This window comes from Pyricularia grisea (assembly GCF_004355905.1).
Source record: "Pyricularia grisea strain NI907 chromosome Unknown Pyricularia_grisea_NI907_Scaffold_2, whole genome shotgun sequence".
Taxonomy (NCBI): domain Eukaryota; kingdom Fungi; phylum Ascomycota; class Sordariomycetes; order Magnaporthales; family Pyriculariaceae; genus Pyricularia; species Pyricularia grisea.
In genome coordinates this window covers 1,403,224-1,417,497 of record NW_022156717.1, presented here as the reverse complement: position 1 = coordinate 1,417,497, position 14,274 = coordinate 1,403,224, and the positions used below count along the sequence as shown (strand labels likewise).

Genomic DNA, 14,274 nt, shown 5'->3' with positions numbered 1-14,274 from the left:
AATAGTCTGGCATTGTGGACACATTTTTGTGGCTGCGATACATATGATCTGGATCGAGCTTTCTTTTTTCCAGGAAGTGATGCTTTTTACTTCTTACAATCACTCAGGGTCTTGTTCTTGTACCATGTAGCTCTAGCTTGGATATCCCCACATAATTATGGGAAAATAGCACTAGTGTGGGGGCATCATGCTTCTGGTCAATTTTTTTTTTTTTTTTTTGTCGGCTTCTTCTGCCAGCAACCATCCATGAATGATAGCCTTTTCAGCCCGTGGCGCTCTCATGACTTATGTATGGCGATGCGCTGTTTTGTTGCTCTTCACCGCCACCATTACGATCACCCTGCCCTGACCACCACCCTGCTCTGCTGGGTTGTCGTTGCCATCCTACAGTACAAACCCAATGGAATTGACGACAAGAATTAAAACCGGTGTTACCGTCAAGCTGTCCACCTGACCTCACATGATCGACCGACCTTCAGGGGCAAAGAGCATGATGACGGTGTAGATCTTTTTGCTTCCCGTTCAAGCTGCTCGGGTGCCTACCTATCTCACGTTATCAACAACTTAACTTCTCACGGCTGAATTCAAAACGTGATCACGAGAACAACAGCTTGACCGGTCTGTTTGTACAACGTGGTGCCGCGGCCCCTTCTTCCGTGTGGCTTGTCTTAAACCCATTGCCTGCCCTTAATATTACAGCTAGGTCTTATATATTTCCGTGCGGAAAAAAAAAGATAGAGAAAAAACGATCGACAGGGTTTTGTTCTGCCATAGCGTCCCTCACCATTGACCCGTCCTTGTCCAACCACCAAGTTAAGGGTGACAAGTGCAACTAGTTGCCTGAGCAAAAAAAGAAAAGTAGCACCGCATCTGCATCCGCGCCTCACGGCATCTTGTCCGAAGTAGACACAATAGAACAACTCCGCAAATGTTCCGCAAACTAGTATTATCGGTAAATGTTGTGTAGACGCGGGGCTCCAAAGCAAAACTTGACTGGGCTCTGAATGTACTGTAAGAGGACAGACAATGCTGCTGTGGTGCCGCCTATTAGTTTCGTCTTTGGTATCTCGGCCCAAGTGTGTGCATCGTCTGTCTTTACTGTAGTCCTTGCTTGAATTTATTTCGTATATATGTATCTATTTCGTAGCTGTCCAATATTATTATCTCGTATGACACCAACGTATAGCTTGCTTTGCCTGGTTTTATTTCATGTTTTATTCTGATCTCGCAGTCATTTCTTCTCCTGGTAATGAATGTGTTCTTGCATTAGATGGATTTTACTCGATTTGGGGAAAAGGGTGGGGATCGATCAAGCACGGCGCCAGATGGCACACGCACGCACGCACTTATCTCTAGAGCTAGCTCTAGTCTAGGTAGGTAAGGTAGGTAAGGTAGGTTACCCACCTCCACGCACGCCCCGCTGCTATGCTCATCCAACAGATCAAACAGCTGTTTTCCTTTTGGGTTTGGATAACGTGCTTCCCCGGCTGCGTGCCTCCGCTCTGCTTGGCTTGGTCTCGGCGTCCATGCTATTATTATTATCATTATTATTACACTGTGTGCTACAGATTCAAGCTTCGAGCGAGCGACTCCCAATATTGGTGACGTTTCCTATCAATCCCTGGCTTTCCAAAGTTACCTTGAGTGGGTATCTTATGGTATCAATTATTCCCATAGCTCCTTTGAGCTGAAAGCCTACTGCAAATTAAATTCAGCCAACAAACCTCACACGGAAAAGTCTGTGTGGTTGGAGAGGACCCCGGTTCTGGGGAACTGAGACAGCCGCCCATCCCATGCCCTCCCCCCACGGCTTGAATTCCTGTAGATGCTTTTGGAATAGTTTACAACCCGTGGAATTAAATGATGCTTTGTTTGTGTGATGCGCCTGCACGAAAGTAGGTAGTAGTGGCAGAAATGCAGGACAGAGACGCAGGCTAGAAGAAAATAGTAAAACAATAATTAAAACATCTGCCCACTACAACGCTAATCGGCCAGTAAACTCGATTACGAAAGAGCCCGGCTGGAGCATTCCAACCGCCCTGCCACTCGCTGGCTCGCTCGCTCGCTGACTTGGTACAGCAGTCCTGTGCTGCCACGCACCACATCACACATCACGCATCACACACCCCCATTCACAGCCGGACGTTGCACACCTACACCTCTTTATTTTTTTTTACTGTGACCTTGACCGACGTTGTACTGCGCGATGTCGCTTTGCCTTGGCCAATCCGTCTCCCGCATTCCTCTCACGCGTTCTCATTGACCAATTTGCATCCTTGCTTTGAGGTGGTGCTGTGCTTTGCGTGTAATTGTATGCAATTGATCCGCTCGTTTTCTTTTTGTACACCTTGGCATTGTCTGACGTTTTCCCCCCGCCAGGTAATGTATGGGAGGGTTATTCATAGTTAGATGCTCAAGTTCCTTTTCATAATTATAGTTTTCTAGAACTACCACGTAGAGAGAGGTCTTGGCTAGCCAAGGCGCCATTGCTCTCAAATCTTGCGTGGTAAGCCCGGGGGTTTTGCGTGCCTCCCTCCTCCCCCGCACCTGACTCGCCCAGCTTCCCTACTGCTCGCACCCGTTATGCCCGTTTGGATTTTTAGCTTTTGGCTTTGGCCCTGTAATCCATCCTCAAACCGACACAGCATCCCTTCTTTTTTTTATGGTTCGCAATTGTGACAGAAAAGGGCGACGAAGATAGGGAGCGTCAGAAATGCACAACCAACCAAATCAATCCAGACTTTGGAACTTGCAGATGCCGTCCGGGGAGACTCTGTAATCTCCACTGACAGGGTCAACCGCAATAAAAACACGCCAAACTGTAACTTGCCTTACTCTGTCCGCAATAGTTAACTCTATAATAGTACTGTACTTGTAGATCACCTTGGCCCCTTACGGCTACTCCCTGGGAGTTGGTCTAACACAAGAAACAAACCGACCAACCAACAAAGGCTTCGAAAAACAGCCGGCGTACCTAACGTTACCTATCTACCGTACAATGGTCTCTTATTTCCTCTTTCCTTTTTTGATGTAGCTACCCATCTTTATTTGGTCGCTGGCCTGTGTCCTTGCCATTTCATGCATGCTGCTATCTGCATCACGAAAAAAAAAGAGGTACCTCTTGGGCTAGGTTCTTATCATCATCTTATTTATTCATTCAATCAATTGGATCCCCGTCTCGATTCAACGCCATTTATTTCCTATCTTTTCCCCAAACTATATCTTTCCGTCGCATCACAACAATCTTCATTTCCGGCGAGAATATTTGTGGTCGTGCAATCCATTCTTTATTTCTTTCTCCCAGTTGACGCTGCCATTTTTGTGTGCTTCTTCCTCTCTTTCGATCATTTCTTCTCTGCAATTATTCCTAAAAGAGGCCCAGGGCACTGGGTTCCAGGCACCCACAAACCCGGGCAAGCCGCCATCAAAACCCCACCACCCCCTTGCAACCTTGCACGGACAGAAGGGAAGAAGCTAGCCAGCCCGCCCTTGCGCCCAGACCCCAGCACACACCGGGAAACAGGGACCAACCTTCCGGACACCCCATCATCGTCACCGCCTTTGTCGTGGTGTAATAAGACCAAAAAAAAATTCCCTCCCGCCCCCCGGCCACCAAAAGTCACTCATTGCCTCCCGACTGCACCCCACAAGAAACCCAAGAACGTCCAGAACAAATCTGGTGGAGCGCCTGGAGCAAACGAGACAGACCCCAGACCGGCGGTACCACACGCACCCGCACCGCACGGGTTTGGTTTTTTTTCTCCTCTCCTATACTATACCAACAGTTCCCTCCCCATTTTCATCCGTCGATTCCTTGACTCGACAAATCACGGCTTCCTACACAATAGGTATTTTTTTGTGCATAAGGCCAGACACCAGAGGGATACTGCTTCTCTCATACATACCACCAGTGTGCCACCGACTCAACTCGACTCACTCACACACACGCACTCTATGAGGGGAAATAACACTGCTGCTGCACCCAATCAGTCGCTCATGAGCAGCCAGCCAAGCTGCCGCACCTACCGCGCATGACGTTGCGACATTGCACGCAGCAATCCACCCTTTTACCCTCGCTCGCTCCCTTGGCTCGACCTTGCTCATCATGGCTGTCGTTCTGCAATCTGACGACAACAGTTATTTCCAGACTGGAGGTCTGAGGAGGTCACATTCACAACCCAAATTCGGTTCACAACATTCCTCAACTCCCTTCCGCCAGTCCACATCGGCCTCACACATAGCCGACTCATACAGCCATCACATGAAGCACTCAGCATCACCCACGTCAGTGGCCATCTTCTCAGATTCAGAAGACGACACGGAATTCTCGCTACCCAACTATGCAAGCAGCAACAGCGTCGTCACCGGCTACACTTCTAGCGAACTGGACGATATGGAGGCACCATCAAGTCCAAGAACTGGCGACACGTCCAGCATAAACGACGACGATACAACCCCGACCGAGGACTCTTCACATCCCATCACCCCCTCCGAGCACGCAGATGATGATCTTACCATGAGCCATCGTCCTAAGCAGCACGTTGACTATCTCTCGCACAACTGGCGAGAGGAGGACATTTGGGAATCTTGGAAGTATGTAGTCGCCAGGCGGCAGGAATACGGAAACTCGGCACGCCTGGAGAACGCTTCGTGGAGGACGTGGATGAAGGCAAAAAACAACTTGCCTACCGTATCCCCGGAATCTGTTAATTGGTGCGTACCTTCGTGGACAGCGATCCCCCATCTCCCTAATGATGCTCCAAAAAGAGCGCTGTGTCCGTTCTAACTCGGGCACAGGCTCAAGGACTGTGACGTGACATGGTTGTACGGCCCTCTACAGATGGCCTCGAGTAGGTCCGACCCAGTCGAGATCTCACGCCGTCAAAGCGAGAGGCCCAAATCGACCACCACGGACAAGAAGCCTATTCTCAAAAAACGAAGCATGTCGGAGGTTATGCTGCAGAGGTCGATATCGACGTCCTCTCTGGTCAGACAGGCAGCGGCTGCCGTGCAGGCACAACAAAAGGAAGGCGTGCTGAGGCCATCAGCCAGACCGAGGCTGGAAAGAGCAGCGACAGATTATATTACCTTGCCACTTTCTTCTAGGAATCTTAGCCCAGGAACTGCTGGGTCCAGCCACGCTGCTAGCAGTGCCTCATCCCGACTCGAATCACCGTCTGGTGAGAGGAAACACATACATTTTAAAGAAGAGGTTGAGCAGTACATCGCGCTCGACGTCAGGGGAGATGATGACGATAACCTGGGTACTGTGGATGACAGTGACTCAGAGAACGAAGCGCTCATGATGAGGCGTACCAAAATCAAGAAGAAGAGGCCGGTCCTCCGTAGAACCGGGAGCTCGGGCCAGGCGGAGAAGACCATTGCACCGTTGCCTTCAACGACGCTCAAGTATACGGGCTGCGAGGGCGAGGACGATGCATCATCGGCCATGAGACATAGTTATCGGAGTCCGACATTGACACCCTCTTCGTCGCAGGAGACTTTGAGACCAACCAAAAGGGGAGGTGATGAGTATGAGGAGGACGATGCGACCTCCTGCTCTAAAAACAAGTGCAAGGGAAAGAAATCGGCCGGGTTTTCATTTGCATCCGACAGTGAGGAGGACGACAGTGACGATGGGATGCCTACCATGGGCAAAGGCAAAGGCAAACCGGCCTCCTCTGGCTCGGGATTGAAGCGTACATCATCGTCCGGCGGTCTCGCGAAACGAACATCTTCATCAACCAACCTCGCTGGCGCTGCATCCTCCATGAGCGAATCGACAAGCAGCACTGGAGGAATGCGACGGACAGAATCCGGTATGTTAATGCCCTATGAGGAAGGGGACGACTCATGGGCGGCCCGGGATGGTGGACTTGTCGGACGGGTCATTGATACGTACAACACAGCACGAGATATTGCGCATGTCATTTGGAACGTTGGTTGGACAAAGTAGCCTTTTTTGTCTATTACTGAGAGCGAAGCGGGCGGTGCGCATTGCAGGGAGATTGTATTGGTTACAGGGCTTGATTCTAATATCGGCCCGGCCAACTGTCGGGGACTTGCTTACGAGGACGAGCTACAACCGGCATCTATTCGTGGCTGGCACATCACCTATTCCAACGCTGCGGCGTATGAAGAAGCTAAGATACTGTGGATGGGAACCATGTCACAAAAGGAGCTGTACGGGGTGACAGTGTGAACGAGGTTGAAGTGGGGATTAAACAACTATCCGCGAACGAACATTTCACAGGATATCTGTCTTGTGACACTGTTCGACTGGCCTAACGTCGGGATCCCCGCTCAGATCTTATCTCTGGAAGGACAGTGCATTCACAAGTGCTCTCTTATCAACGACAAAAATCCATGTGCGTTGGCTTGTGGCAGGTCACACCAAGCCATGGTATTTGACAAGCTCGCGAACAAACTTGATCAATATTTGAGCGCTTGCTTGTTATTGCTCGCATGAGCTATCACGACATGATTCATAATCGACCGACGAGGTCATCCAGCAACCGAGCGACCTTCGGCTGTATGTTTTTGTTTTACTATAATCGTGGGACGGATTCCTTCATTCAAGCCTAGGGGCATGGCTGCGGTGTTCCGGATCTTGTTTCTTTCCAGAAGTTATCAACATGATCAACTGTTTTGTCTTTTTTCAACCATTTTATGGGCAACTAATGTTTTAGCCCTCACATTGTCTGTCATTTCCAAGACTTGTTGCGGAGGGCTTTCCACATTTCAGGCGTTTCTTGTTCGGTTCTCAAGGGACGTGCAATACCCATTCCTATGCACGGGCACAATCAACGACCAAAGGTACCGGGGCGTCAGATGCATACAAAAAAAGTTTCTGTTCTGTTTTCTTGTTTTGGGACCAGGGGTCAAAAGTCACGGGGTATATCTATTTTACTGGAACTTCTTATGGTGCCGTCGGTTTGCCCTTTTTGGGCAATATGCGGGCGTTTTGAGGATTTATAGAGAATAAGCGTTGAGTAATATGGGACTTGTTACGGAGAAGCGGGCGAGCAATTGAAAGACTGAGGAAGATGAATAGTCAGATAACGGGAAAGTCTGTATCTAGCAAAGATGAACACGAAGCCTGTGAAGTAGTCTAGTTAGGATTTCCAGATGTGATAAAAACAAGTGCAGATACGCAAGACAACGAGGCATCACATCAAATATCATGGACAAGAAGGATTTTGTTGTTGCTTCCCCGATGATATAGGTATTTATTTACTCTTGCCAAGTAGCTCGATACTTAGTCAAAGTCAACATTGCTGTACTTCAAACGGATGTTTTCCGAGATAATTTGTCTCTTGGATTATAAGCAGGCAGTCTCCCTTTTCAGTGTTCGCTGTCCTGGTGCAGGGTAGGTGGCATTATGTCATTAGTCGCCCTCCTACAAACCCCTCGTTGCCGGGTGATAAGATAACAGAAAAAAAAGTTGGCGGAGTGAACTGCAACAAGGACCCTCTATCGCAACGGGACGATTGACGTTAGGTCCTCATTGTATTTTCTGGGTTTATACTGACGTACAAGACGGCGAGACAAGAATCTTGGGCAAAATCTGCTACATCCAGAGCAAACATTGAATAAGACGTACCACATAAAAACGAGCTCGAAAGCAACTACGAAAACGGCACCCCCTCCGTGGGCCGCCCCGCGCCGACAGACAGAGAAGTCAAGAAGCAAGGAGTAAATCCAATATCGAACAAGAAACAAAAAAAAAAAAGACATGGCGCCGACAAGACCACACAACAAGAAGGCGCGCAGCCGGCAAAAAAACCGAGGCGGCGCCGCAGCCGACAACGCCAACAACGCGCGGCGGGCCAAGCAGCTGCTGGCGGAGGCGACGGCGCTCTTGGAGCAGGGAGACGTGACGTCGGCGCTGCGGGCGGCCAAGGACGCGGTCGACGCGGCACCGGAACGGCTTGAAGCCGAGGCGCGCACGCTCCTGGGCGAGGTCCTGCTCGAGGTCGGCGACGGCGACGCCGCGAGGACGCAGCTCCTCCAGGCCGCCGAGGTGGACGTCGAAGAGGACGCGGGCGAGTGGTGGGATGCGCTCATCCAGGGAGGTGGTGGTGCAGGCGCGACAGGCGGGGTCAACCTGGGTGCCAGGGCTGAAAAGTACCTCTGGCTCGCGCAGCTGAGCGAGGACGGCGGCGCGGACTCGGTCAGGTGGCTGGAGCGCGGGGCCGGGGTGCTGCGGGCTGCGCTGGCGAGGTTGGAGGAGCGTAACGGGCGGGCGGCGACGGGGTTGACGGACAGGCAAAGGACGCTGGTGGACGAGGCGAGGAGGGACCTCAACAGGCGGCTGAGCAGCGCGCTCTGCGCCGTGGCCGAGGTCTACATGACGGACCTGAGCTGGGAGGCGGACGCGGAGCAGCGGTGCGAGTCGCTCATCACCGAGGCGACCATGCTGGCGCCGGACCTGGCCGATGCGTGGCAGACGGTGGCCAACGTCAGGATATCTCAGGGCAAGCCCGACGAGGCGCGCACGGCGCTGACGCGGAGCATGGACCCCTGGTGGTCGGGCGAGGACGACGCCGCCGTGCCGCCGTTCCCCACCAGGGTCAGCCTGGTGAGGCTGCTGCTCGAGGTCGAGTGGGAGGACAGGGCCATCGAGGTCACCGAGCGGCTGATCAAGGAGGACGATTCGAGCGTCGAGGTGCTGTACCTCGGCGGCTTTGGTCAGTTCTTGATCGGAGAGAAGCTCAAGGCTTCTACCACCGACAAGGATGGGGCCGAGGACGACTGGAAGACCATCTGGGCGTCGGCCAGGCGGTGGCTGAAGCAGTGCTTGACGCTATTTGCCGCGCAAGAATATGAGGACGATCGGCTAGGCCAGCATGCGCAGGAGCTGCTGGGTACACTCAACAAAGAGCTGGGAGAGGCCGCTGATGAAGATGACGACGACGATGATGGCTGGGAGGATGATGACGATGAGGAGGAGGAGGGAGATGGAGACAAGGTTATGGGTTGAAATGAGAGTCGCCTGGTTGCCCAAATCTGTGGACATTTCATGTTGGGCTCTTCAAATTTCTTGCCCCCATACTCTATCTTTCCAAGGGAATACCAAAATCGCTTCGCGTTGGAGTTCAGGGACGGTATAAAACAAAAGGCGGACTATTCGATGTCGTTGCATTATCAGCAGCTCATAATAGACATATAGGGGCCAAGAAAATGGTTGCAATCGCTACCAGATTTGGGGCGTCATGAGTGTTCTGAAAAATATAAAAAGGACACAGCTGAAATCATATCAGGCCCCAACCCATAAAACGCCTTTTCCACATGCAATTCCTACTAGAAACAGTCCGAAACACTCTCCATCATGCAGCGACCTTGAGCTTCTCCACCTCGGCCACGGGCGCATCGTCGTCATCGTCATCCTCGACAACCTTGCCAACCAAGCCCTGCTGCCACAGCTGCTTCCCCGTCAGCTTGACGGGCTCCTTGATCTTTTGCTTCTTGAGCTCGGCCAACCTCTCCTCCTCCTCGCGTTGCCTCTGCTCCTCCATCTCCTTGAGGAACCCTGCCCTCCATCGCATGAAGGATTCCGGGTTGACGGGCTCCCCGTGGAACTTTTTGTTCTCCTCACGCTCGGCCGCCAGCGCCGCCTCCTCCTGCTCGCGCACTTTTGCCTCGCGCCGGTCCACCACCAGCTGCTCCGCCGCCTCCTTGAGCGCCGACACCACCGTGAACACCATGGCCATCCCGAGGTTCTCGTTGATGGTCTCCTCGACCCCTGCCAGCAGCTGCTCCTTATCCTCGGACACGTTGAAGTATGGGTGTGAGGAGGTGTTGTTTTGCGGCGCCGCTAGGTCGAGCCTCGGCGCCACGTCTGGGTACGCCTCTGGGTACTGCACTGTCAGGAGCATCACGGGCGGTTCGGACTCGGTGTCATCTTCGGGTATGTCGAGGGTTATTGAGATGCGGAACTCGGTTTCGCTTATGTCTGTGGTCGCAGGGACAGATGGGCTTTGAGGTCAGCGCATCCCTTTTTTTTAGAGCAGTATTGGAAGTCGGCGCCTCGAGATGGACGGGAAGCTTACCTGTGATTTCATCGGGGAAAATTGACTCGAGGACTTCCCTCTCTTCTATTTGGTCTTCGCGCCCCATTTTTGTTGATGCTTATGTATTCACTTGAGTATAAAAGTCTATTGAGTGCTTGTGTTGGAATTGCGCATACTCTAATCGTATCATTTACAACCTCCCCCCGACGTCAATGCCAATAGCTCTCTGCGCGCGCGGTGCCAACGCGAGGGGCAGCCAATGGCGGGGCAGTGGGGTCGGAAAGGTCCAATTCTCTTTCACCGCCCACTGTAATGGGAAAGGGTCTTTCCTTATCGCCGCTACCGATAACAAAAAAAAATTCCTAGGCTTGCTTGCGACCCTTTGGAATCGGCGCTCGGGTTTTCGGGAGCTACAGTGGAAGGAAAGGAGAAAGAAAACGGTACTCAGCAAAAACCCGCCAATTCGAAAAGGTCTGTTTTGAGGCCTCTCGATTAAACCTCCCACAAAAAAAAAACAGAATGGCCACCAAAAGCGTAAAGCTGGGCGACAAGAGGAAAAGTTCCTCGTCCGACAAGCCCCCCAAGTCGGAGAAGCCTGCAAAAAAGGCGCGGTCGGACAAGGAGACTTTGGCACCGGCCAAGCAGCGAATTGCATCAAGCAGAAAGGCCTTTGAGGCCGAGGGCGACTTGTCGGATGAGGATGACTTTGACGGTGTGTCATCGGAGGACGAGGAGGAAGGTGGTGCCGATTTGAAGTCGGAAGATGACCACAAGCACAAGAAGCCCAAGCTGAGCTCAGGGACTTCTGACGGCAAAACGTTTGAACGCGGTAAGTTATGTGCAGGCTGCAAACCCCCGGCAGATGATTTCCATACTAAACGTTTATCCAGGTCAAACATCGAGAGAATCACATGCGCTCCAGAAGCAACTCGCTCAAGAGCGCAAGGCCGCCAAGCCCCTTGCCGACGAACTCGCCCGCACCAAGAAGCTCTGGGAGCGCCTGCGACGCAAATCACACGTGCCCAAGGAGGAGCGCCAAGGCCTCGTCGATGAGCTCTTCACCATCGTCACCGGGCGCATCAGGGACTTTGTTCTCAAGCACGATGCCGTGCGCGCCGTGCAGACGGCCATCAAGTACGCCACCATGGCCCAGCGGAGAGAGATTGCGCAGGAGCTTAAGGGGACTTTTGCACAGCTGGCCGAGAGTAGGTACGCCAAGTTCCTCATCGGAAAGCTGCTCGGTCACCAGGACGACGAGGTTCGGGATCTCATCGTCCCCGAGTTCTACGGCAAGGTCAAGAAGCTCATCAACCACCCCGAGGCGTCGTGGATTCTCGACGATATATATCGAGGTGTGGCCACGAAGGAGCAGAAGGATATCCTTCTGAGGGAATGGTATGGCACCGAGTTTGCTCTGTTCAAGCCTGAAAACGGAGAGACGGTCACGGCAGATCTGCCAAAGATCTTGAAGAACGAGCCGAGCAAGAGAGGGCCGATCCTCAAGTACCTCTTTGGTATGATCAACAATCTGATCCAGAAGCAGATGACTGGTTTTACCATGCTGCACGACGCCATGCTACAGTACTTCCTCTGCGTCCCGTCCGACACGGAGGAGCACAAGGAGTTTGTGGAGATTATCAAAGCGGACGACAACGGTGATTTGCTCAAGAACTTGGCATTTACCAGGTCTGGAGCCAGGCTTGTATGTCTACTTCTGGCATACGGCGGTGCCAAGGACAGGAAACAGATCCTCAAGACCTACAAGGACACCTTTGAGCTCATGTGCGGCGACAGGAACGCTCACGCCGTCATATTAACCGCCTTTGACGTTATCGACGATACCGTCTTGACGACCAAATCCATACTCCCCGAGATACTGGGCAAGAGTGAGGACAAAGAGGCAGAAAACGTGTTTTTCTGCGTCAACAACCCAAATGCCAGGATTGTGCTCCGTTACCCATTCGAAGGCACTTCCAAGTCGCTGTTCCCCCCAAGTCACTGGTCAGATCTCGGTCTGTTGAAGGAGGTACACGGTATTCGCAAAAACACCTCCAAGAAGGACCCGGAAGTCCGTCGCAAGGAGATCGTTGCGGCAATGTCTCCTGCTCTTTTGAGGGTCATTGCCTCGTCTGCAAAAGACCTCATGTCCACATCGTTTGGATGCCAAATGATCACCGAGGTTCTTTTATCTGCCGTTGGTGACAAGACTGAGGCGCTTAATGCGGTGGCGGCGACGGCGGAAGGTGACCCCAACCAAGAACCCGAGGAGAACCCTGACAGCCTCGCCCCGCCGAGGCCACACCCCGCGCGTGACCCATTTGCCGCCAGGATGTACAAGACTCTGGTGTCGGGTGGTCACTACGACAAGGCCTCTGGAAAGGTCAAGGCCGCGGACCCACCTCTGAACTTTGCCAACACGCTATACGACGTTATCAAGAGCCATATAGTGGCGTGGGCGACGGGACCCGGGTCATTTGTGCCCGTGGGTCTGTTGGAGGCTGAGGATTTTGAGCCGCGCAAGGCGGAGCTGGTCAAGACGCTCAAGAAGAACAAGAAGCTTCTGGAGAAGGCTTCAATAGAAGAGACGGCCGAGCAAAAGGCCAAGAGGGAAGCGTTGGCTGCAGTGGATTCGGAGGAGGGCCAGGAGGTGGACAAGGCAGCGGCCAGGAAAGGGAGGAAGGACAAGAGGAAGGGCGCCAAAAAGGAATTGCTTGTCGGGAATGCGGGTGCCAAGATTTTGCTTGAGAAGCTCTAAAGAGGTGGTTCATGTTATTTTTATGAGCGTGCATAGCTCTTTGAATATTTTGCACAAAGTACCTATGAAATATTATCTCGGGGGGGTTTGACTACAATAACCGGTCGGATAACTTAGTCTCCGCACATCAGCTATACTAAAAGCGGTCGCGAGGCCAATTTGAGCTCGTTTCAGAGTATTGGAGAGATACTAGTGTTTTGTAGCGTCTTTTGGTTCTTAGTTCCCGGCTTTCCAGTGATATTTGCTTTGGTGGTATTGGGAGGCTAGCTCCTGGTCCACTACTTTTGCAACAATTTGTCGACTTCCTTGACTTTCAATTGATTCAAAACTTGTCTCAAGTCTTTCCTGAGCAGTTGATCTTTGATTTGATGCTAAATAGCGCTGCTGTCCTTCTCAAATGGGAATATTTTGGATGTTTTGTGGTAACAAAATGCACATGTAATAACGATCTTGACAACTACAAATAAACAATGTGCTTCCGAGTATCGATCACCAACGATCACACATAGTTGAGTTCACAAACTTGAATGGCCCTTGTTTATTCAATCAGGTACTCTAACATTTTAAGTATTTACTACCTCCCGACACAAATTTTTTATTCTGGATATTGTGACATAGATTCGAGTCATCAACAAGATGTGTGTAAAATTGACGAACATATCGCGGTATCATAGGGTTGATCCTGTTGGTAGCCTGATGCTTCTGCTCTGGCTACAACACAGTCGACATCGAGGGACGCAGGATGAGCAGTTACACGACTGTCCTTCTTTCTCTTCATCATAATAATTAACTACGAATACTTCTTTCTACTACAGATCTGGTCTAACCGAAGAAGCCAAAAATAAAAAAAAGGAGTCTCTGTTCAGTGGTTTTGACTTGTGGAATACCATGCAGGTATGTACTGAAGCTCCTCCCATAGCGATCTCTACTCTACCTCGATAAGCCTTGATCGATGCTCAGGAGATACGCCAGGGGAAAATTGTATGGCACCCGACGTTCTCGCAACCACTATTGCATCAAAAACGTGCACTGACGTGGAAGGAATAATTTTTGTACTTTTTCTAGTCCAAGAAGGAATACGGGGTCGGCTGATTTTTGCCGCTTGGAACGCCTTGTATCTCTCCGATCGTAGCTAGGATTTGGCAGGAGAAAAGGAAAATAGAGAGCAAAAAGCCGTCCTGTTCCTAGACTGCTCCTGTAATCTCCTTCTAATCGTCCCTCCAAGGTTCTGCTCTGATCTGTAAGGCTGTCAGAGTTGAATAAAATTTCGGTGTATCACGTATTGCAAGAATTAGGTTTGAGTTTCTTGACCGGCGGTTCTCGACTGTAGGCTTTCTCGGACTTGTTGTAAGGAGAGTAGAGGCGGTGTATATTTTAAAATACGATTTTTACTGACCGGAGTAGACCGCATGCACGCATGAGCAAAATTAATAGAAACAAAAAAGTCCAGCATCATCGTCGTGGCTGGCAAATTCAAGCGTCTTGAATTTCTGAGCTGATTTCCGG

General features: G+C 51.4%; 5 protein-coding genes across 5 annotated transcripts; 3 read left to right on the top strand and 2 right to left on the bottom strand.

Moving 5' to 3' along the window:
- Positions 1 to 946: 946 nt before the first annotated feature.
- PgNI_02974 (uncharacterized protein) lies at positions 947 to 1,795 on the bottom strand (the record flags this gene model as incomplete). The annotated part of the gene is made up of 3 exons (XM_031123030.1): positions 947 to 1,098; positions 1,415 to 1,529; positions 1,730 to 1,795. 3 exons carry the CDS (start codon positions 1,793 to 1,795, stop codon positions 947 to 949), a joined length of 333 nt encoding a protein of 110 aa, XP_030985167.1.
- Positions 1,796 to 3,176: 1,381 nt separating this feature from the next.
- On the top strand, positions 3,177 to 7,208 carry PgNI_02973 (uncharacterized protein). The gene is made up of 2 exons (XM_031123029.1): positions 3,177 to 4,713; positions 4,798 to 7,208. Exons 1-2 carry the CDS (start codon positions 4,106 to 4,108, stop codon positions 5,954 to 5,956), a joined length of 1,767 nt encoding a protein of 588 aa, XP_030985172.1. The 5' UTR covers positions 3,177 to 4,105; the 3' UTR covers positions 5,957 to 7,208.
- Positions 7,209 to 7,735: 527 nt separating this feature from the next.
- PgNI_02972 (uncharacterized protein) lies at positions 7,736 to 8,983 on the top strand (the record flags this gene model as incomplete). Its single annotated transcript, XM_031123028.1, has 1 exon — positions 7,736 to 8,983. The coding sequence occupies one exon, from the start codon at positions 7,736 to 7,738 to the stop codon at positions 8,981 to 8,983; it is 1,248 nt and encodes a 415-aa protein (XP_030985173.1).
- A 346-nt stretch (positions 8,984 to 9,329) lies between these two features.
- PgNI_02971 (uncharacterized protein) lies at positions 9,330 to 10,119 on the bottom strand (the record flags this gene model as incomplete). The annotated part of the gene is made up of 2 exons (XM_031123027.1): positions 9,330 to 9,955; positions 10,053 to 10,119. 2 exons carry the CDS (start codon positions 10,117 to 10,119, stop codon positions 9,330 to 9,332), a joined length of 693 nt encoding a protein of 230 aa, XP_030985170.1.
- A 413-nt stretch (positions 10,120 to 10,532) lies between these two features.
- Positions 10,533 to 12,768, top strand: PgNI_02970 (uncharacterized protein; the record flags this gene model as incomplete). Its single annotated transcript, XM_031123026.1, has 2 exons — positions 10,533 to 10,842; positions 10,904 to 12,768. The coding sequence occupies 2 exons, from the start codon at positions 10,533 to 10,535 to the stop codon at positions 12,766 to 12,768; spliced, it is 2,175 nt and encodes a 724-aa protein (XP_030985171.1).
- Between the last annotated feature and the right edge of the window lie 1,506 nt (positions 12,769 to 14,274).

Excerpts from the sequence above, each read along its gene's own strand:
- PgNI_02973 (XM_031123029.1), top strand. The coding sequence starts at position 4,106 with ATGGCTGTCGTTCTGCAATCTGACGACAACAGTTATTTCCAGACTGGA. Across the intron at positions 4,714-4,797 it reads TCCCCGGAATCTGTTAATTG|GCTCAAGGACTGTGACGTGA; the intron begins GTGCGTACCTTC and ends ACTCGGGCACAG.